General features: G+C 37.0%; 2 protein-coding genes across 3 annotated transcripts; both read left to right on the forward strand.

Annotated features, from left to right (window-relative positions):
• The first annotated feature begins 559 nt into the window (after positions 1–559).
• Positions 560–11,059, forward strand: LOC109082240 (C-type mannose receptor 2-like). Its single transcript, XM_042713737.1, has 5 exons — positions 560–815; positions 2,843–2,881; positions 8,579–9,019; positions 9,242–9,571; positions 10,695–11,059. Exons 2-5 carry the CDS (start codon positions 2,845–2,847, stop codon positions 11,057–11,059), a joined length of 1,173 nt encoding a protein of 390 aa, XP_042569671.1. The 5' UTR covers positions 560–815; positions 2,843–2,844.
• A 2,241-nt stretch (positions 11,060–13,300) lies between these two features.
• Positions 13,301–17,198, forward strand: LOC109069773 (macrophage mannose receptor 1-like). Of its 2 annotated transcripts, XM_042713899.1 has the most exons (6): positions 13,301–13,564; positions 13,960–14,010; positions 14,347–14,385; positions 14,598–14,972; positions 15,172–15,495; positions 15,855–17,198. In XM_042713899.1, exons 3-6 carry the CDS (start codon positions 14,349–14,351, stop codon positions 16,208–16,210), a joined length of 1,092 nt encoding a protein of 363 aa, XP_042569833.1. In that variant the 5' UTR covers positions 13,301–13,564; positions 13,960–14,010; positions 14,347–14,348; the 3' UTR covers positions 16,211–17,198. The 2 variants fall into 2 exon arrangements, with proteins under 2 accessions (XP_042569833.1, XP_042569832.1); XM_042713898.1 differs by lacking the exons at positions 13,301–13,564; positions 13,960–14,010 and having other exon boundaries at positions 14,203–14,385.
• The last annotated feature ends 5,391 nt before the right edge of the window (positions 17,199–22,589 follow it).

The following is a 22,589-nucleotide window of genomic DNA, read 5'->3' on the forward strand; positions in this document are numbered from 1 at the left end:
ATATACCTTTCAGCATTGATGGTGCCTTTCCAGATGTGTAAGCTGCCCATGCCACACGCACTCATGCAACCCCATACCATCAGAGATGCAGGCTTCTGAACTGAGCGCTGATAACAACTTGGGTTGTCCTTGTCCTCTTTAGTCCGGATGACATGGTGTCACAGTTTTCCAAAAAGAACTTCAAATTTTGATTCGTCTGACCACAGAACAGTTTTACACTTTGCCACAGTCCATTTTAAATGAGCCTTGGCCCAGAGAAAACGCCTGCGCTTCTGGATCATGTTTAGATACGGCTTCTTTTTTGACCTATAGAGTTTTAGCCGGTAACGGGCGAATGGCACGGTGGATTGTGTTCACCGACAATGTTTTCTGGAAGTATTCCTGAGCCCATGTTGTGATTTCCATTACAGTAGCATTCCTGTATGTGATGCAGTGCCGTCTAAGGGCCCGAAGATCACGGGCATCCAGTATGGTTTTCCGGCCTTGACCCTTACGCACAGAGATTGTTCCAGATTCTCTGAATCTTTGGATGATATTATGCACTGTAGATGATGATAACTTCAAACTCTTTGCAATTTTTTCTCTGAGAAACTCCTTTCTGATATTGCTGCACCATTTCTCGCCGCACACACACACACACACACTGTTGACTTTGGGCAATAAAGAAGGAAACACACCTCTGAATAAAGAACTAAACCACAGAAGGGAGGAGCAAATAAAGAAAAGCAAAGCTGGAAGGAGCAGAAGAGGAGAAATGATCAGTGATACGTGATAAAAGAAGAAACACAATCACTCCTGAAGCACAACATCTACAGGTAAGAAACTCTGAGTTAAGAGAATTACTGTTGGTTTAACTTCACATTGATTATGATCCGACTGATTTAGTTGTGTTTATATCACATTATACTCAGCTGATCACTGGTTAACTAGTGAATGTCTGGATTTTCCACATTTTGTCTGTTGCTATCTGAGCTTTTTCAGTTTAATTCTATACGGCTTCTTTAAAACATTATAGAGAACATAAAAAAAAAAAAAAAAAAAAAAAAAAAAAAAAAAAAAAAAAAAAAAAAACTTAAAAATAAACTTCATATCCAGTGATTGATGCAAAGGTTTCCTCACACTTCATTTCCCAATAAAACAAGTGTATCTTATATTTGAGTTATTATATGAGCAAAAAAAAAAAAAAAAAAAAAAAAAATATATATATATATATATATATATATATATATATATATATATATATATATATATATATATATATATATATATATATATATATATACCGAACAATGATATTTTTGGTGACGCGATCAAACAGAGTGAGGCGCGCTCTTTATAATGCAGCAAACAGCAGTGAGGAAGCATTTAAAACTGTGTGAGAAAGACAAAATCAGCGAAAATCAGCAGAGACTGGATGTTCTCCGTGAGAAGAGGAAGGGGTGGTTGCTGCTAGTCACTGTGTGATGACTGAAATCGCGAAATGGCCTTAAACAATTAGTACATAAACTGCAGAACGTTATGTTTTCTACACGCGCGCATGAGCTCGCGGCGATCTGCTTGTTATCCAGGGTTCAAAGTCCGAAGCGCGAGCGCTGAAACAGTGTCGTCAGTTGCTCAGTCACATTTTTAGTAATTTTTATGTGACAATATGATACATGCGACAAACATGTTCCAAAATTCGTATTGAGAATTATTTATAAATCTGCTATTGTCAACAAAAAGAAGCATAGAGGTCTTCCTGCAGCCAAAATAAGAGCTGAGAAAAAGCAAGAACTCCATCAACATTCAGAAATGTTAATATTGTAATTTTACTGTTGTTCTGTAAAATAAAATAAAAAAATTAAGACAATAATAATGATAATAACAATTACAACAGCTCTATTAATGCATTTATTATAACGTAGTTTAAATTGGGATCTGTAATATTTTCTAATGTTTGAAAAGAAGTCATGTCTGCTCATCATGCTGCATTTAACTGATTAAAAATACAGTAAAAATGTGAAATATTATTACAGTTTAAAACAGCTGTTTTTTAATGTGAATATCTGTTAAAGTGTAATTTATTTCTGTGATGTGCAGCTGTATTTTCAGCATCATTACTCCAGTCTTCAGTGTCACATGATCTTCAGAAAACATTCTAATATGATGATTTGCTGCTCAAAGTGTCCAGTTTTCCTTCTTTTTGTCTTTAGAAATGCCTGATTCAAGAAGGGGGACTCAAAAATGGGCATTTTTTTTTTCATAACATTAATTTTAAGTTAAATTGTGCTTTGTTGGGGTAAAAATGTCTTAATATGTTAAGTGTTATATAAATATTTTTAAATTGTTGTTTTGTAATTAATTTTTTTCTTTGAAAAGCAAGACAAAAAGCACATTTTGGTTATTTAATTTATGCAATGGTGAAGAAAATTTGCAAAATACATTGAAGAAAAACACAAAAAACCATGTTCGGTATTCAGTCCAGTGTTTCATTTTGTTTGGTTTCAGCTTCAGCCACGTATTTTCATTTCGGTGCATCCCTAATAATATATTTTAATGAAATATATTTTCCTGTAAATTGAACTTAAATCTGTAAAATCTGAAATATTGCGGCTGTATTTTTTAATGTAATAGTTCTGGTGACCGCAGCTGCTTTTACTGTTAGTTTTACAGGATTTTCAGTGTATTTTCAGACTGAATCATGACACACATCAGCTTTAGGAGCTTCATGTGTGTATTTATAACTGATGTAGAGTCTAATAAGCAATGATAAAGAAGAAATGACTTGATCTGATGTTCTGGATCTGGTCAGATGTTCAGCGTCTGCATCATTTCTTGAGACTGATTTCTGTTTTTCCCTCAGAAATGGAGAGAATCACATGTATGTGTCTTCTGCTCACAGGTGAGTGAGTGCTGGACTAGTTCTAGTGTTGATAGTTAGTGTTAGTGCTGTGCTGAAAGTGTTCACGTGTGTCTGTGAGTGTGTGTGTGTGTGTGTGTGTGTGTGTGTGTGTGTGTGTGTGTGTGTGTGTGTGAGTGTGAGTGTGTGTGTCTGTGAGTGTGTGTGTGCGTTTGAGTGTGTATGTAAGTGTGTGTGTGTGTGTGTGTGTGTGTGTTTGTGTGTTTGTGTGCGTTTGATTGTGTATGTGAGTGTGAAAGTGAGTGTTTGCGTGTGTGTGAGTATGTCTGTGTGTGTTTGTTTGAGTGTGTATGTGTGTGTGTGTGTGTGTGTGTGTGTGTGTGTGTGTGTGTGTGTGTGTAAGTTGTGTGTGTCACTGATAGGAGCTCTGCACACAGTTCATTATGTTGACACATTTACAGACTTCTTATTTTTCAAAATGAATATTTTTAAATAATGTATTTAGGCACTAAAGTAAAAACAAAGGCATATTTCCGCCATATTTACTGTTATGCAAACTAAATTTAGATAAAAGAAGGACCAGACTGATTAAATATTATTCCTTATAAGACATGCCATTAGTGGAAAAATAAATAAATAAATAAATAAATAGTAAAACATTTTCAAAACATAGTTGAGGTTGCACTTGAGGTGATTCTGTTGACTGATGTTGGCTTACTGACATTCAGTTACAGATAATCTTTATTCTCAAATAAATCTCTCAACGTGGAAGCCTGTTTCACACTGCACTTCAAGACTTCATAAACCTTCAGACAAGGTCTTGACAAACTTTCCTTTTCAAGTTTAAGTTTTAAGCAAAAAATCCAAAACCTGAGGTCAATATTTGCTGAAAAGCTTGTGAGTGCATCTTCTGTTTATAATTAGAAACAAACAGCTGTAAAGTAATAATAAAATCATGTTTCTGCTACAGCAGGACTTTTCTGGATCTTTAAAGCAGTTGAATATTCATTTTATTCTCCATCATTTGTAATTTCTCATTTACTTAAGAGATATATTATAAATTTATCAAGCTGTGAATAATTCCTGATGAACTTTTGTTCTTCTGTGTCTTTAACAGAAAATTCTGTCTGAAATCAGAAGTCGCTCTGAGATGCTTTATCATCTCACTCTAGACCAAACTAGAGCGCAGCATTCATTTCTGATTTATATCAGTTTATTCTGCTCATTAAACACAATAACAGACTGGCTCAAGCTCACATATAGAATCTACCCCACACCTGCACAGCAAAAAATGATGCTCATCCTCAGTATATTTATCCTGTTTTCCAACAAGATAAAAACATGAGTCAATAATCCATAAAAACGCTTCCTCCAGTGAAAAGTTTTGAAAACATTATGGATTATGTACTCATATTTTAGCTTTTTGGACTCTCATTCTGACGGCACCCATTCACTGCAGAGCATCCATTGCTAAGACACTGATGCAATGCTATATTTCCCAAATCTGATCAAATACAGATATATATTATATATCTTGGATGGCCTGAGGGAGTATATTTTCAGCACATTTTCACTTTTGGGTGAACTAATCCTTTAAGTGAGTTTATATTTACTACAAACAAATAAATAAACCTGTCAGCGGGGTTAGAAAAATAAACTTGTTTTCCCTTTGAATTATTTTTCTGACCCCACTGACAGATATTTCTTCTTGTTTTAATCATTTTGATCAATTTTTCATAAAACAAGACTTAATATCTTACATTGTTCGCATCTTCAGTAAATGTGTCTTGATTTGAATGTTTAGATTCATATTTGTACTGAAAAACAAGACTGTCACTGGAAAGAGTTCTGATGCAAATCATCACATTCACAGGAATATGAGCCTACAGTAAATGATGATGGTGTACTATATTTGAATGTGACAACATGTGAATTACCGAATCAAATTTGCACATTTGACACATGCCAAACAAAGACACAATGCAACTGGATCTGAATCTGATAGTTACCATGACAACAGAAAACAAAGCAGATCATGCATGTGTGTTCGTTCAGCTCATATTATAATCAATCAACTCAACAAGAACAAGAAAACGACCATAACAGAAAACTCAGGAACAAGGACGGGGTAAAACACAGAAAAACAAGTCCACAACACTGACATTACCCCCCCCACCACCCAGTTAGGCACGTCCCACGGCGTAACATATCCACTGGGGCGGATACGGGAGCTCAGAGGGCCATGGCGGGACAGGCAGTTCAAGGTGTCATGGTGGATCAGGGGGCTCAGGAAGCCACGGAGGAGCAGATAGTCCAGGAGACCATGGCAGAGCAGCCTCAGAGGCCGCAGCCCCAGCCCTCACTTGGAGAAGATAATAACAGGCTCCAAGGCCCTCTCAGGGCCAAAACCGGGGACTGGAGCCCTCCCTGGGCTCAACAGGGGATCAGGAGCCCTCCCTGGGCTTAACAGGGGATCAGGAGCCCTTCCTGGGATTAAATGGGGGATCAGGAGCCCTCCCTGGGCTTAACTGGGGGATCAGGAGCCCTCCCTGGGCTCAACGGGGGATCAGGAGCCCTCCCTGGGCTTAACAGGGGATCAGGAGCCCTTCCGGGATTAAACAGTGGGGGATCAGGAGCCCTTCCTTGGGCTTAGGTGGTTGGGGATCAGTCCCTGGGCTCAACGGGGGGATCAGGAGCACTCCCTGGGCTTCACTGGGGATCAGGAGCCCTCCCTGGGCTCAACTGGGGGATCAGGAGCCCTCCCTGGGCTCAATGGGGGGGATCAGGAGCCCTCCCTGGGCTCAACTGGGGGATCAGGAGCCCTCCCTGGGCTCAATGGGGGGGATCAGGAGCCCTCCCTGGGCTTAAAAGGGGATCAGGAGCCCTCCCTGGGCTTAACTGGGGATCAGGAGCCCTCCCTGGGCTCAACGGGGGGTCAGGAGTCCTCCCTGGGTTAGGAGGGGTACCTGGGCTTAACTGGGGATCAGGAGCCCTCCCTGGGCTCAACGGGGGGTCAGGAGTCCTCCCTGGGCTCAACGGGGAATCAGGAGCCATCCCTGGGCTCAACGGGGGGTCAGGAGCCCTCCCTGGGCTCAACGGGGGATCAGGAGCCCTCCCTGGGCTCAACGGGGGGCCAGGAGCCGTTTCTGGGACTAACGGGGGATCAGGAGCCCTCCCTGGGCTCAACGGGGGGTCAGGAGCCCTCCCTGGGCTCAACGGGGGATCAGGAGCCCTCCCTGGGCTCAACTGGGGATCAGGAGCCCTCCCTGGGCTTAACTGGGGATCAGGAGCCCTCCCTGGGCTCAACAGGGGATCAGAAGCCCACCCTGGGCTCAACGGGGGGCCAGGAGCTGTTTCTGGGACTAACGGGGGATCAGGAGCCCTCCCTGGGCTTGACTGGGGATCAGGAGCACTTTCTGGGCTTAACGGGGGGCTGGAGTCAACACTGGAGCGAGCTTTGGAGCTGGAGCCCACAGTCTCTTCCTCCGCCATCTCCTCTTTTTGGCTGAGGAGAGGGAGATGACCGTTGGGCTTAACAGCGGAGACGCCAGCGAATTTGAGTGCTGAATGGCCAGCAGGCTTGTGTGAGCCGCAGCCGGCTGGCTTGTGTGATTAACGGCTGGCAGACTTGACTTTGAAGCGGCCGGCAATCTTGACATGGAAGCGGATGGCATTTCTGGGCTGAGGACAATCGTGGAGCTTCAGAGGATTCAGGGGTGTTTGGGGCTGGGTAGGCCGTTGGTGCAGCATGTGGGGGTTCCTGGTGTGGGGTGAGCAAGCTCAAGGAAATCCTTATGTGAGGATCCTGTTTGTGGACTTCAGCTCGGCCTTTAACACGATCATCCCAAACCTTCTCCTGCCCAAACTAACTCAGCTCTCCGTACCCACCTCTGTCTGTCAGTGGATCAACAGCTTCCTGACAAACAGGCAGCAGCTAGTGAGGCTGGGAAAATACATATCCAGCAGCCGTACAATCAGCACTGGAGCTCCCCAGGGCTGCATTCTCTCCCCACTGCTCTTCTCCCTGTACACTAACGATTGCACGTCTAAGGACCCCTCTGTCAAGCTCCTGAAGTTTGCAGACCACACCACACTCATCGGCCTCTTCCAGGACGGAAATGAGTCTGCTTACAGACAGAAGGTTATAGAGCTGGCTGTCTCATGCAGTCTCCACAACCTGGAGCTCAACACGCTCAAAACAGTGGAGATGATCGTGGAGATGATCGTGGACTTCAGTGGAATCCGCCCTGCTCTCCATATTGTAGAGAGCTGTGACTGCAGTGGAGTCATTCAGGTTCCTGGGCACCACTATCTCTCAGGACCTGAAGTGGGACAATCACATTGACTCCACTGTGAAAAAGGCCCAGCAGAGGTTGTACTTCCTTTGCCAGCTGAAGAAGTTTAACCTGCCACAGGAGCTGCTGAAACAGTTCTAGTCTGCCATCACTGAATCCATCCTCTGCACTTCAGTAACTGTCTGGTTCAGCTCAGCTTCTAAATCTGACCTCAGAAGACTACAGAGGGTAGTCCGGACTGCTGAGAGAATCATCGGTACAACCCTCCCTTCTATTCAAGAACTGTACTGATCCAAAGTGAGCAAAAGGGCTGGCAAAATCACTCTGGACCCCTCACACCCAGCACACTCCCTCTTTGAACTGTTGCCATCTGGTCGACGCTACATAGCACTGAGGACCAGAACGGCCAGACACAGGAACAGTTTCTTCCCTCAGGCAATCCGTCTAATGAACTCTTGACAATAACTGTGGAACACACTACACTATTTATACACTCATACACTCATTTATCTAACACACATACTTAGTCTACACTTCAAATTTGCACATAATATACCTGCACATATACCTGCACATACATGCATCATTTCTTGAGACTGATTTCTGTTTTTCCCTCAGAAATGGAGAGAATCACATGTATGTCTCTTCTGCTCACAGGTGAGTGAGTGCTTGACTAGTTCTAGTGTTGATAGTTAGTGTTAGTGCTGTGCTGAAAGTGTTCAAGTGTGTTTGAATGATTGTGTAATCGTGTGTGTTGTTGAGGAGATTCAGCAGCTACTGCATGTGAGTCAGTAATAAACCACAAAACATCATCAGTGTTTCCCATGAGTCCTCCAGACTGTGTGGCCTCTAGTTTCCTGACAAAATTCATGTTTGAGTGTTAAACTCTTGCATGTGAAGATGCTAAGACATTACTATTGTGATTTTTATATCTAAAATCTTTTTTATTATTATTATTATTGTACAGTGCAGCTGTATTACAACAGTATTATTTTTTTAGAGATAATAAAATATTTTTAAAGTAAATATATATTAAATTGTTAATTGTTTAAAAATAGTTTTCTGAGTAAAAGTATGATTATTTTTATTATTATTATATTCAAATATAACACATTTAGCTTGTGAATGTGATGTGATTGGGTTTCTATCACAATTAAAAGAGCTTTGAGTACATTTTTAAGTTCAAGTCGATGCAAATAATTCAGTTTGGTCGCTGAAAACTCAAAAATCTGGAAATGCACCACATTCATGCATTTAACTTTGAAATGTACTCAGTTTTCGTCCACTAGAGGTCCAGAGACTCTCCAAATCATGTGGAAACTCTGAACGTATAAAAAAAGCACCATTCAGAACACTTCAGCAAACACATACTGAAACTCTGAGCTGCTGAAACACAGTGTGGATGTAATGAGTCTGAGATCTGTGTGAATGTGTCTCTCCTCAGCTGTGGTCAGTTCTTCTGCAGGAGCTCCGCGTCAGTATCACTTTGTGAATCAGAACCTGAACTGGACTGAAGCTCAGAGATACTGCAGAGAGAATCACACAGATCTGGTCACTATCAGTGACATACAAGAACAGAATGACATTGAACAGGCCATAAAGAGTAGCTCTGATCGTGTCTGGATTGGGCTGAAGAACACATGGATATGGTCTCTGAGTGACCCTGCCTTCTACACAGAACATGAGTCTCAGTTTAGGAACTGGGACACTAAACCACACCAACAACCAAATGGAGATGGAGACTGTGTTTACCTGGATTGTGGGAATGGACAGAATTCTTGGAATGGACAGAATTGTGGGAATGGACAGAATTCTGGGAATTATCTTAAAGGACAATGGCATGATGTAGACTGTAGTTCAACAAGGCATTTCATCTGCTATAATGGTGAGTTCAGCTGTAAATGATCACAACACTCAGAAATGTGCTCAAAACAACATTGAGTATTTTCATGACCAGTAATAATATATATATTTTAATGCAATAGCCATGTGTTTCTTTGTTCTTGGTAAATGAGAGCAGAAAGAACTGTTTTCTCTCATTTTTTAATTAATTAGGAATACTATTCACTCTAAATCAATTTCAGACAAATGTCTTTCTGTTTTAAAGGCAGCAGTAAAGGATTCGTCTCTGGACAGGGGGAAAAGAACTGGACTGAAGCTCAGAAATACTGCAGACAGTATCACACAGATCTGGCCAGAGTGAGGAATCAGAGTGAGAATCAACAGATTCAGAAGATCACAACAGTTAAACAAGTCTGGATCGGTCTGCACAGACTCTGGGTTTGGTCAGATAACAGCACCTCCACATTCACACACTGGCAATCTAATAGACCCACAACCAGCAACACAAATCATGATGACTGCGCATTGATTGATCGCCAGGGACGGTGGACAGACGAGGACTGTTCAAATCAGCGTCCCTTTGTGTGTTATGATGGTGAGTAGATCAATCCTCTGAGCTGCTGTACGTCTACACGTCAAACTACAGAAACTCTCTCATCATTACAGAAGTTCAACGAGCACACTGTAACTTCTCGTGTGTTTCTGACTCAGTTATTATAGTTAAAGGGTTAGTCCACCCAAAAATGTGAATTTGCTCATCACTTTCTCTCCTTCATGTTGTTCCAAACCTTTAAGACTTTGGTTAATCTTCAAAACACAAATGAAGATATGTTTTAAAGAAACCTGAGAGATTTAAAAATCTAGGTAAGCAAAGCTTACAAGATCCAAACACATCATAAGATGAATCTAAATGAATCAAGAGTTTTAAGCTGAATAATGACATTATTGAGTCAGACAGTAGAGCTGTGAATAACTTGTTTCGTGATTGATGAACTTTACACAGTTATTGAACCAAACTGAATCAACACTGAACTGATCTGAATAATGACATGATTGTCTTCAGTAGAGCTGTTTTACAGCATGATAAATAGAATTAGTTTCATAACTGATGAATTTTGCATTATTGATTGTTATTTTCCTGTTTATTCCTGTGAAGCTGCGTTGAAACAATCTGTAAGGTATAAAGCGTTATAGAAATAAATGTGATTTAACTTGAATCTAAAACACGTGTCACATGATGCATGAGAACCAATGAGGTTTGTTCTAGTGTAACACACTCCAGCTTCCATGTTTGCCATACAGTATGTCATGTGGATGTAAATAATCTAGACTAAACGTTTGATTCATGGGGATTCGGTTTTTGACACCTTTATGACTTTCTGGATCTTCTAAGCTCTGGTTACCTGGACTTTCAGTGGAGGGACAGAAACGTCTCAGGTTTCATTAAAAATATCTTTATGTGTGTCATCTTTGTTTTGAAGAACTAAAAACATAATAATAATAATAATAATAATAATAATAATAATGTGTAATGACGATGATAATAATAATAATAATAATATATTATTATTAAAAGTATAATAAAAAATTTAATGTAATCCAAAATATTGATATAATTATAACAGTATCTCAGTGATACTAAAATAGCACTGACTCTTATATTTCAAAGTTAAATGTTTTCTATCCTGATTTTCTTGCTCGTCTGTTTGTGTTTCCAGATAAGCTGGTTCTGATCCGAGAGAATAAGACGTGGACTGAAGCTCTGAGACACTGCAGAAACATGGACATGGACCTGGTGTCGGTGGATTCGGAGCAGATGCAGCGATGGGTGAAGATCTTGTTGATGAAAGCGAGTGCCTCCTCCACTCACGTGTGGCTGGGTCTGCGTCACTCCTCGATACTGGGAGGAGTCTGGTACTGGGTCAACGGTCAGACCGTGTGCTACGATCAGTGGGCTTCTGATTATGACAAAGAACCGAACATTTTGGTTAAGATGAAAGTTTGGGTGGCCATCCAGACCCGTGATAATCACTGGATCAGCCGTCCTGAAACTGAAGAAATCAACTTCATCTGCATCAAGTGAGTGCTGGAGAGTACATGTGATCCAGATTATTAATATGAAGCACTTGTGATTAGATTATATAATATTTTAAAATGCCAATAATCCAATTACTGGTTACTTTTCATTGATGACAAATTCACAAAATGAAAGTAAATTATTAATATAATCATAAAAGTGATCAAAAAGTACTCATAGTTCATTACTTAAAATTTATAATATATCTAAATAAAGTTTTTTTCATGTAATTTGTAACCTGTAAAGATATAATAATATAATATAATATAATATAATATAATATAATATAATATAATATAATTAGGGCTGTCAAATGATTAATCACGATTAATCACATCCAAAATAAAAGTTTTGTTTACATAATATATGTGTGTATACTGTGTATATTTATTATGTATATATAAATACACACACATGCATGTATATATTTAAGAAGAATATGTTATGTTTATATATTAAATATATTTATATATATATACATAATATAAAATATAAGAATATAAATATATAAATGTATATACATGTAAATATTTTCTAAATATATAATTTATGTGTGTGTATTTATATATACATAATAATATACCCTGTACACATACATATATTATGTAAACAAAACTTTTATTTTGGATATGATTAATCGTGATTAATCATTTTGACAGCCCAAATAAATAAAATAAATAATATAATATAATATAATATAATATAATATAATATAATATAATATAATATAATATAATATAATATAATATAATTCAGTCAAGCCATTTGGACTCAATTCAAGTAAAATCAATTAATTCCAGTAAATTTGTAAAAAAGCAATTTTTCAATATATATGTTATTTCAGAGCAGCTTCACAGAAAATGTATATTTCATTGTTAGAATCAGGAAGTTTTGTTTTCATGGACTTTTAGTTTGCATCTCATTGTTTCCTGTGTTTCCTTGGTCGTCATGGTTTCTAAGTATGTTCTTCTTTGTCACCATAGTTACTGATTATGTTGCTCATCTGTGTCTCATTAATTTCTTTCATTACTGTGTATTTATATTCCTCTCACTTGGCATTATTGATTATTAACATTTTTGGCTCGATGACAAAGTGTGTGCGATGTTGATTTGTATTAAATCATCTACAATGAATACAAGCATAAATGTATAAATGGAATGATATTATATAATGATAATAAATGAGTTAATAAATGATAATAAATGATTGAGTGACATCATGGAATACTTGCACTATATCTGAACATCAGCAGAAGCATTTAAATGAAGTGATGAAGGTTAAAATGTGCTTATTGCTTATTGATGCTTGATACTTACTGATATATTGTTGCAAATTACAGGATCTACACATATATATAATGCTGGTTAAAAAAAAACTTAGAAACAAATTTTAAAACACAAAATTAAAGCGATGTCTTTGAATTATATATTAAAAATATCAAAAGTGGCATTTATGTAAAATACAGCAGAAACACTCGAAAAATTAAGTTTGTTTGGAACTGAAATATTTATGCTACAATACATTTATTTGAATTTTATTTATTTTAGTACAAGTTAAACTAAACAGAGATGAGAAATGTTGCCTTGGCAACTAGTTAAAATAATTAGATTTTATATTTGATCAGTTTTAAAAACTCTGTTTCTAACAAGAGCTTTTTAATCAGACAAAACACTGATGATTTTGCATATTTGACCTGAAAAGTGCTCCTGGTTTCCTGGTTCACACGTGTGGTGTTTTTTTTCCTCATCATCATCATTTTGTGGAAGAACGGCACACATTCAAATTCTGTCCTGAAGATTCAATCTGTCCGTATCTGATTATTCATCCCCGAGGAACACTGGGACATTTATGACTATTTTCTGCATTAAAAAAATCAAGAACAATATGCAAATTAATAGGTAAAGAAGACAGACACAAGATGCTGGAGATAAACAGAAATGGGGAATAAGAATAATATCCCATAGTATAATATATATCCTATATATATATATATAGATATATATATATATATATATATATACTTGTGCTCTTTCAGACCTCAGCAGACTCTTTTTCACGTCTCATCGAAGTCTCAACTTTATCTCAGATGTTTCCCTGGAGAAATAAAAATGGATATTGGACAGACATCAGTTGTTTTTATTAAGAGATAGTTATAAATACTATAACCTAATTTACACTCTAACCCAAACAGAAATGTTTTCTATTTTCAACTGTTTTATCAAGATGTCTCCAAAACAAGATTCTGTCCTGTTTAACTCACTTATGGGTAAAAATTTTTCCCCAAAATAAGTTTAAGTCAAGACAGCACAGGTGAATAGAGTAAAACATTTAACTAATTAATATCAGCATACTTCTCCAGTTGATTGATTACATTAAGAACATTGATTGCATTAAGAACATTACATTTCTGTCCAGGAAATTCAAAGCTGGGAGGAGCAGAAAGAGAGAAGTTCACTGATATCAGTCTGTCACACAAACACACAATCACTCCTGAAGCACAACATCTACAGGTAAGAAACTCTGAGTTAAGATCTCATTAGCAGTGGTGCTTATATAACATTATACAGAAGTTAATATTTGTGTGGTTTTCGTACGATTTGCCTGTTTCTATCAATAACTCTAGGTAAAACAACGTAATAAAAAATTGCATTTACAGTTATTCATTTACAACAGCACTGCAATATCTGATCTCAATGTCTGTATGTGCAGCATAAAACAGTACACTGTAAAAACTGATCATAATTTCATAAAATAAAAGACCTAAGATCTTGTTGTGAAAACCTGTTAAACTGGTTAATAGTACGTTCCCTTAATATACAGTGAAAACTGTTATAAATCTAACGGGACATTTCATGTCATTTTACAGTACTTTTCTTTTAACTATATCACTTTATCTGTGTTTAAGATGGCTGTCAGTGTATTATAAAGCTACAAACAGAGTTTAGTACTTCATCAGGTTGGTATATTAACATTAAATCAGTTAATGAAATATGTACTTTTCCTGTAAATTGAACTTAAATCTGTAAAATCTAAAATATTGCGGCTGTATTTTTTAATGTAATAGTTCTGGTGACCGCAGCTGCTTTCCCTGTTAGTTTTTCCAGGAGTCAGTGTATTTTCAGACTGAATCATGACACACATCAGCTTTAGGAGCTTCATGTGTGTATTTATAACTGATGTAGAGTCTAATAAGCAATGATAAAGTAGAAATGACATGATCTGATGTTCTGGATCTGGTCAGATGTTCAGCGTCTGCATCATTTCTTGAGACTGATTTCTGTTTGTCCCTCAGAAATGGAGAGAATCACATGTATGTCTCTTCTGCTCACAGGTGAGTGAGTGCTGGACTAGTTCTAGTGTTGATAGTTAGTGTTAGTGCTGTGCTGAAAGTGTTCAAGTGTGTCTGAATGATTGTGTAATCGTGTGTGTTGTTGAGGAGATTCAGCTGCTACTTTATTAAGTGATCTTATACTAAGATATACTAAGATACTCCACTACTGTACTAGCACTTCTTGTCTTGAATGTGAATGTGTCTCTCCTCAGCTGTGGTCAGTTCTTCTGCAGGAGCTCTGCGTCAGTATCACTTTGTGAATCAGACCCTGAACTGGACTGAAGCTCAGAGATACTGCAGAGAGCATCACACAGATCTGGTCACTATCAGTGACATACAAGAACAGAATGACATTGAACAGGCCATAAAGAGAGTGAACAGCAATGCTGATCGTGTCTGGATTGGGCTGAAGAACACAAAAGTTGGTTTCTGGAGTGACCCTGCCTTCTACACAGAACATGAGTCTCAGTATAGGAACTGGGAATCAACACAACCAGGAGGAGATGGAGACTGTGTTTACATGGAAAAACATGGACAATGGCATGATGTAAACTGTAGTACAATAATGCATTTCATTTGCTATAATGGTGAGTTCAGCTGTAAGTGATCACAACACTCAGAAATGTGCTCAAAACACACTGTTTTCATGTCCAAAAATAATATGTTATTTTTGTTTTTGGTAAATGAGAGCAGAAAGAACAAATGTATTTTTCTTTTTTAATTTAACTCCATAGGAATATGATTAACTCTAAATATATTTCAGACAAATGTCTTTCTGTTTTAAAGGCAGCAGTAAAGGATTCGTCTCTGGACAGGAGAAAAAGAACTGGACTGAAGCTCAGAAATACTGCAGACAGTATCACACAGATCTGGCCAGCGTGAGGAATCAGAGTGAGAATCAACAGATTCAGAACATCACAACAGATGATCAAGTCTGGATCGGTCTGCACAGACTCTGGGTTTGGTCAGATAACAGCACCTCCACATTCACACACTGGCAATCTACTAAGGTTAACACTCGTCAGAACTGCACATCTATTGTTATCAGCGATGAAGGACGGTGGACAGACGAGGACTGTTCAAAAGAGCGTCCCTTTGTGTGTTATGATGGTGAGTAGATCAATCCTCTGAGCTGCTGTATGTCTACACATCAATCTATTGTACTGTAATGTCATATGTTGCAATGAAACTTGGAGCAAAATTTGGTAGTTTACGTATGTTGTTTCACCGTTGGCATCATCTGAGGTCCTCTGAGGGGTTGGCATCATCTCTTCTCAGGTGTTTGGTCATCTCAGGTCTTTGTAAGGGCTGGATCCAGACTGAAGCTTGTGTAAATCCTAGTTTGGCAGAAAGAGAGAAACAAATAATTAGTGTAGCTGCTGTTCTAGTGTGTAAAATAGCACTGACTCTTATATTTCAAAGTTAAATGTTTTCTATCCTGATTTTCTTGCTCATCTGTTTGTTTCCAGATAAGCTGGTTCTGATCCGAGAGAATAAGACGTGGACTGAAGCTCTGAGACACTGCAGAAACATGGACATGGACCTGGTGTCGGTGGATTCGGAGCAGATGCAGCGGCGGGTGATGAACGTGACCTCGAGTGCCTCCTCCGCTCATGTGTGGCTGGGTCTGCGTCACTCCTGCACAGTGGGGATCTGGTTCTGGGTAAACGGTCAGACCGTGTGCTACGATCAGTGGGCTTCTGATTACGACAAACAACGGGACGACTGCGATACGACAGTGAGATCCGGAGCCATCCGGACCCGTGATAATCACTGGATCAGCCGTCCTGAAACTGAAGAAATCAATTTCTTCTGCATCGAGTGAGTGCTGGAGAGTACATGTGATCCAGATTATTAATATGAAGCACTTGTGATTAGATTATATAATATTTTAAAATGCCCATAATCAGATTCCTGGTACTTATTGATCTTATTGTTTACATATTCACACAATGGCATTAAATTATTCATGTGATCATAAAATGTACTCAGAATACATGACTAATAATCTGTAATCTAATAGATTGTTACTAAATAAAGTTTTCATCATGTAATTTGGAATCCTTAATGGACTAAAATAATTTAAGTAACTACCCACTGTGTGTGTGAGTCAAATAACAGATTCAGTCAAGCCATTTGGACTCAAATGATTTTATTCGATTCAATTCAATTTATTTGCTTTTTTACAATACATATTATTTCAAAGCAGCTTCACAGGAAATGTATATTTCATTGTTAGAATCAGGAAGTTTTGTGTAATTGGACTCAAGTGATCTCCATTTAAAGTCTTTTCATGTCTATTTGAACTTCTATCATGTTTTCTCTTGTTTAAGTTCAGTTATATGATTCAGTTTCATGACTCATGAGGTGATGGATACAAATATTTACTGTGTTTTCTGTCGTTTTGCATTATTATTGTTTTTGTTTGTTTGTTTAGCACATATTGTTTAGTACTTACAACTTACATTTACTTTTGTTGAATCAATGTTATGTAAACTCCATCTAAAATTACCGCAAATACGTTTATATATAATCATAATACATGAAACTGAATGAAAACTATTCTGTATTTTAACCTCTGCTTTTGCTTGTTTCATACGGAGTTTGTAAATGGAAACTGTGATGCAAAATACTTAAGATAGAATTACATGTGAGATCTTATTTCACTGCTTTTGCATTTCTCCCTTTACTTGGAAAGAACACCAAAAAATTTAAATATATTTTTCCTCCTATCTCATATATTTCCCATCACCATTTGTATTTAGGGACTTTCCTAATCCATCTTTTTAATAAACGTGACATTGTGGACTATGGGTATTTTTGTCTCACTGACAATGAGTGTGATGTTCCTCATTTGTAAGTTGCTTTGTATAAAATCTACAATACATATAAAGTTAACGCATAAATGTAATGATATTATATAATGATAATAAACATTAATTGAGTGACTTCATGGAATATTTGCACATCAGCAAAACATTTAAATGAAGTGATGAAGATTAAAATGTGATTAAAATTGTTAAGTTGGCTTGAAAAAGTCAGTTTACTGAAATCCTATTTAAATTCCATAGACTTTTTTATTGAGGGGGTGAAAACTTTTATACAATAAGTCTTATGGTGTATTTAAGCTGTCTATTGCTATAGCAAAAAAACAAACAAACAAACAAAAAAAAATACCAAAAATGCTAACACCAGCCTAAGTTGATTGGCCGCTTTTTTAGCTGGTCACGCTGGTCTTAGCTGTTTTTTTTTTTTTTTTTTTTTTTTACCGAATCAAAGTGGGATTTAGCTGGATTAGCATAGAAACATGCTAACAACATGCTAGTAATGTGCAAATCATGCTAGAAACATGCTAACAAAATGTTAGTAACTTGCTTATCATGGTAGTAACATTCTTATCATTCTAGAAACATGCTAGTAACTCGCTAATCATGCTAACAAAATGCTAACACCATGCTAGTAATGTGCTAATCATGCTTGCAATTTGATAAACATGCTAGAAACATGCTAGGATCATATTAGTAACATGTTAATCATGCTAGAATCATGCTACAATAATGCTAGTAACGTGATTAATTTGCTCATCATGTTAACAACATGCTAGTAACTTGCTAATAATGCCAACAACATGCTAGTAACATGCTTATCATGCGAGAAACATGCTAGCAACTTGTTGAATATGCTAGAAACATGCAAATCATATTAAAATCATTCTAGTAACATGCTAATCATGCCAGAATCATGCTAACAACCATGCTAGTAACTTGCTAATCATGCTAGAAACATATCCGGTGGGGACATAATTATGGATTATAATGACTTATTAATGAATTAATAACATTCATTCAACGTCTTCACACATGGATAAGTATGACTAATATACCTCCGTAAATAAATACAAATTAAATTCAGGTCTCACACACTTCAATGCGCTTTGAATGGAACATATACATTCACGTCAAACTGGAATCATGGTGGAATATCCTGTGATGTCCACTTCACAAGGCACTCAAATAGAACAAACGTCTGAAGCCATAAGAGAAACATAAGAAATGTGCAGAGCAGGGGGTCGTGAGGACTGGAATTGAGAACCACGGCTCTACACTGCTCAAAACTTGCGTTTGAATCATCAGTGACAAATCCTTTACATGTGTAAACCTACTTACAGACTGTGAGTCAGAATAGCCGGCACTGTAGTCTTCTCTCCCAGGATCAGGAAACAGTCCTCCATAAAATGCGTTGCACACCTCTGAATATTTGGGTTGAACTGTTCTGGAACAGTATTGTAAATACAACTAAGCCACTGATTTTTAGTGTCCTCTTTTGGAAGGCCAAACATAAAGATTTAGCCATTTGATTAATGAAAAATAACTAACTTTTTTTGAAAATGTAACTTATATCCTGATAAACAGCCAAACTGCTCCAGAATGGATAGTATAGGGGGGAGAGAGGCTAAAGGGTCAGATATGTACAGTAGCAAGTCATCCACTTGGTTTGGTAGTTTTTGGGTTGTGCCATGGCGGATAATGCCGTTAAATGCATCATAACTATGAAGCCAGATGGCCAGAGGTTCAATAGCTATATTAAATAGCAAGGGCGAGAGTGGACACCCTTGACGTGTACTGCATTGGAGCAAAAAGAGTGCTGAACGAACACCATTGGTATGCACTGATGCAGACGGGAAAGCATACAAAAGTTAGAATCCAAGAAATGAATTTGGTGTCGAACCCAAATTTACATAAAGCAAAGAACAGGTATTCCCACTCCACCCTATCGAACACTTTCTCCGCATCCAATGAAACTACGACTACAGGGGTAGTGGGAGAGAAAATAATGTTCTCAAGATTCAAGAACTTTATTGTCATATGTATTAGAGTACAATGAAATTCTTACTTTGTCTACTCTTCTCGAGAATTATGGAATGCCACGTCTGCCAAAATAAAACATAAATAAATACATAAATAAATATACAAATAAATGTAAAAAAGAAAAAATAAATAAATATATATATAAATAAATATACATAGAAAAGCAAAAAAAAAAACGAAAATAAATAATTATTTATACATTTATTTCCTTATTTATGTATATATTTATTTTTTTCCCATATTCTTTATTTATTCTTTTATTTATTTATACATTTATTCATTTATACATTTATTTATTTCTACATTTATTTATTTTTACATTTATTTATTCCTACATTTATGTATTTCTACATTTATTTATTTCTTCATTTATTTCTTCCTACATTTCTTCCTGCGTAGGGTAATGAGGAGGGCGTGGTTTACCTCAGACATAGCAATCGAGCTCAGAGTAAGCGAAGGCGAAGGGTTGAGGCCACAGTGACACCCTGTGGCGAAATACAATAAGTATCACTGACGTTGATACGGTCTGTGACTGCAAGGTATGTGTTTAAAATCTTACTGTGTGACACGAATAGGTTAGTCTTTATTCCGGACATGGCCATAGAGCATCGTTTGGTCTGGATTTGTAAAATGTCCTGGGCTAACAAACATGAAACATGGACTCTGAAACGGAAGCGCTTGATATTTTCCATTTTTCGGTCAAAACTCAGGGAAAGGAAGCAGGGCACACAGGCTACAGTGAAGTCGACGCAAGCATATTGACCAATGCTTTTGAAACGAGACCATTGCATTTGAATGTAGCCTAATTTCCAAAAACAATACTGACAGCAACAGCCTTATTACATGTATGAACGTCACGTTAATCCACATCGATAAATTCAGTTAGAGGATAAGACTGTAGCCTATAGGGCAGTTAGCCTACCACTAAAATCCAACCAGATCTTCATCAGAGCCATCAATACAGAAGAGATCTTAATGCATTTACACAGCAATTCGCCTACAAGTGCGTACAAATATTATGAAGTGTCTTAGGCCTACATTATGAAGACATAAATATGACATGATGGAATCAATGAAGTGATAGCCTACGTTTAATATGAAACTAAAACAGACACCAGGTGGCAGAAGGTCACTGTCTTAATGAGTGAGTTCAATCCACTCGTTTGATACACCGAATCGAAAACAACTCGACGTGTTGAAGCGATTTGTTTCTGATCATTTATATTTAGGCCTATGCGTTATCTAAATAATTATAATAGCCTAATAATAATAATAATAAATAAATGACCAAATGTTCAAAAAGTTGGCAGAGTGGGGTCATGTTCGGGGAAACAACATAATTGTTGATAGGCTATATTTTTCGGGGCCATGGGTTTAATGCGCAAACCTGCGTGACCATATAGCAACTATTCAGAAATGGAAATTACGAATGCATTTATATTTTGTTTTGAATTTAGGAAAAGTCGATTGAATATTTACAGGTTTGTATCTTGTTATTATTTTCAGAATAGTAACGTCTTTGTAACCAACCACAGTGATCAAATGTCGAAGCTATCTCTATCGAATAGGCTACTTCAAAGATCAAATCAAATTATCTATTGTAACAGTTTGTAAAAAATTCTGTTGCCCAAAAACATAACAAAAAATAGCTAGTAGCCTACATAACTTTTTAATTTGTATTATTATTATTATTATTATCATTCTTTCTTTCTTTTTATTATTATTATTATTAGGCTATTGTTATCATCATCATCAGCAGCTGGCAAACCATAATGGAATCTATTTAAAGGGAATGATTGTGGTGGGGAGTTTGGTCAAACTATTGCAGTGATAGCCTACAGCGAATATAATGGGTTGAAATAAAAGACGGCGCCGTCCACAGAGACATTTCTATGTGCACTATTTCATCCGTGAAAACCTCAGTTCCCTGGCTATCATGTCAGAATCTGCAATTCAAAATAAATTTTGCCTGCCACGGCAGCAAATTCAGCAGCTTTTAGATATTGTTGTTGGTCCGACTTTGTCAAGACAAACCCGACGGAGCTCAGCCCCGAAATTCAACTGCTGTCGCTCTTCTCTTTCTTTACTTTCCACTGTAGCTGTTGATTATGTTTTGCGTGTTGCGCTTTTATTGAGATCATCCAAAATTAATGATTTACACCAATAATGTGATGTGGCAGGAGCGTAGCCATCTTTTCAGAAATGAGGGGGACAGAAATTCTGTAATCTATATAGCCTACAAATCAACAGTTTTTGAACTGTAAGATATTTGGTTTTTAAAGAAGCCTCTTCTGCTCACCAAGCCTGCATTTAAATTCGAAATATTTTTCGATTTATAATAACTTTTTCCCTATTTTAATATATTTTAAAATGTAATTTATTCGTGTGATCAAAGTTGTATTTTCAGCATTTTTACTCCAGTCTTCAGTGTCACATCCTTCAGTAATCATAATATGCTGATTTGCTGATTATCAATATTTAAAACATCATTTTTTAAAACATTTTTTTTTTTTCAGTATTCTTTGATAAATATAAGGATCCAAAGATCAGCATTTATGTGAAATAAAAAGCTTTTGCAACATAATACACTATATCATTCAAAAGCTTAGAGTCAATATATAATTTTTGTTGTTGGAAAAAAAAATTATAGAAATGAACACTTATATTTAGCAAGGACTCTTTTGTGGGTTTGAGTCTCAGGCCAGCAACACCACTGCTCCCCGCTCCCCTGGCACCGCAGCATAAATGATGACCACTTGTGGGTTTGTGTGTTAGGACAGTGTGTTTGTGTTCACTGTATGTGCACTTTCGATGGGTTAAATGCAGAGCACGAATTCTGAGTATGGGTCACCATACTTGGCTGTATGTCACTTCACTTCACTTTGAATTGATCAAAAGTGATGATTAAGTAATCATTTTTCAAAATATTTCTTTTTCAAAATTAAATGCTGTTCTTCTGAACTTTCTATTGATAAAAGAAACATTAAAAAAAAATCTACTCCGCTGGTTTCAACATTATCATAATGTGTTTTTTTTTTTTTTTTTTTTTTTTTTTGAGAGGCAAATCAGAATATCAGAATTATTCTCAAGGATCGTGTGACTGGAGTAATGATACTAAAAATTCAGCTTTGAAATCTCAATAAATTACATTTTGAAATATATCCAAATAGAAAACAGTTAATTTAAATAGGTTAGTAAAAATATTTCACAATTTTTCTGTTTTGCTTTACTTTGGATCAAATAAATGCTGGCTTGGTGAAAAGAAGAGACTTATTTAAAAAATATTAACAAAACTGTTCAAAAACTTTTGACTGGTAGTGGAGACTATAGGCAATT

Source organism: Cyprinus carpio, chromosome A23, assembly GCF_018340385.1.
Source record: "Cyprinus carpio isolate SPL01 chromosome A23, ASM1834038v1, whole genome shotgun sequence".
In the NCBI taxonomy this organism is placed as follows: Eukaryota; Metazoa; Chordata; class Actinopteri; order Cypriniformes; family Cyprinidae; genus Cyprinus; species Cyprinus carpio.

Bases quoted from the DNA above. Each gene is read 5' to 3' on its own strand.
- LOC109082240 (XM_042713737.1), top strand. From the start codon at position 2,845: ATGGAGAGAATCACATGTATGTGTCTTCTGCTCACAG. The intron at 2,882-8,578 runs GTGAGTGAGTGC...GTCTCTCCTCAG, and splicing joins TATGTGTCTTCTGCTCACAG to CTGTGGTCAGTTCTTCTGCA. The intron at 9,020-9,241 runs GTGAGTTCAGCT...TCTGTTTTAAAG, and splicing joins GCATTTCATCTGCTATAATG to GCAGCAGTAAAGGATTCGTC.
- LOC109069773 (XM_042713898.1), top strand. From the start codon at position 14,277: ATGTTCTGGATCTGGTCAGATGTTCAGCGTCTGCATCATTTCTTGAGA. The intron at 14,386-14,597 runs GTGAGTGAGTGC...GTCTCTCCTCAG, and splicing joins TATGTCTCTTCTGCTCACAG to CTGTGGTCAGTTCTTCTGCA. The intron at 15,496-15,854 runs GTGAGTAGATCA...GTTTGTTTCCAG, and splicing joins TCCCTTTGTGTGTTATGATG to ATAAGCTGGTTCTGATCCGA.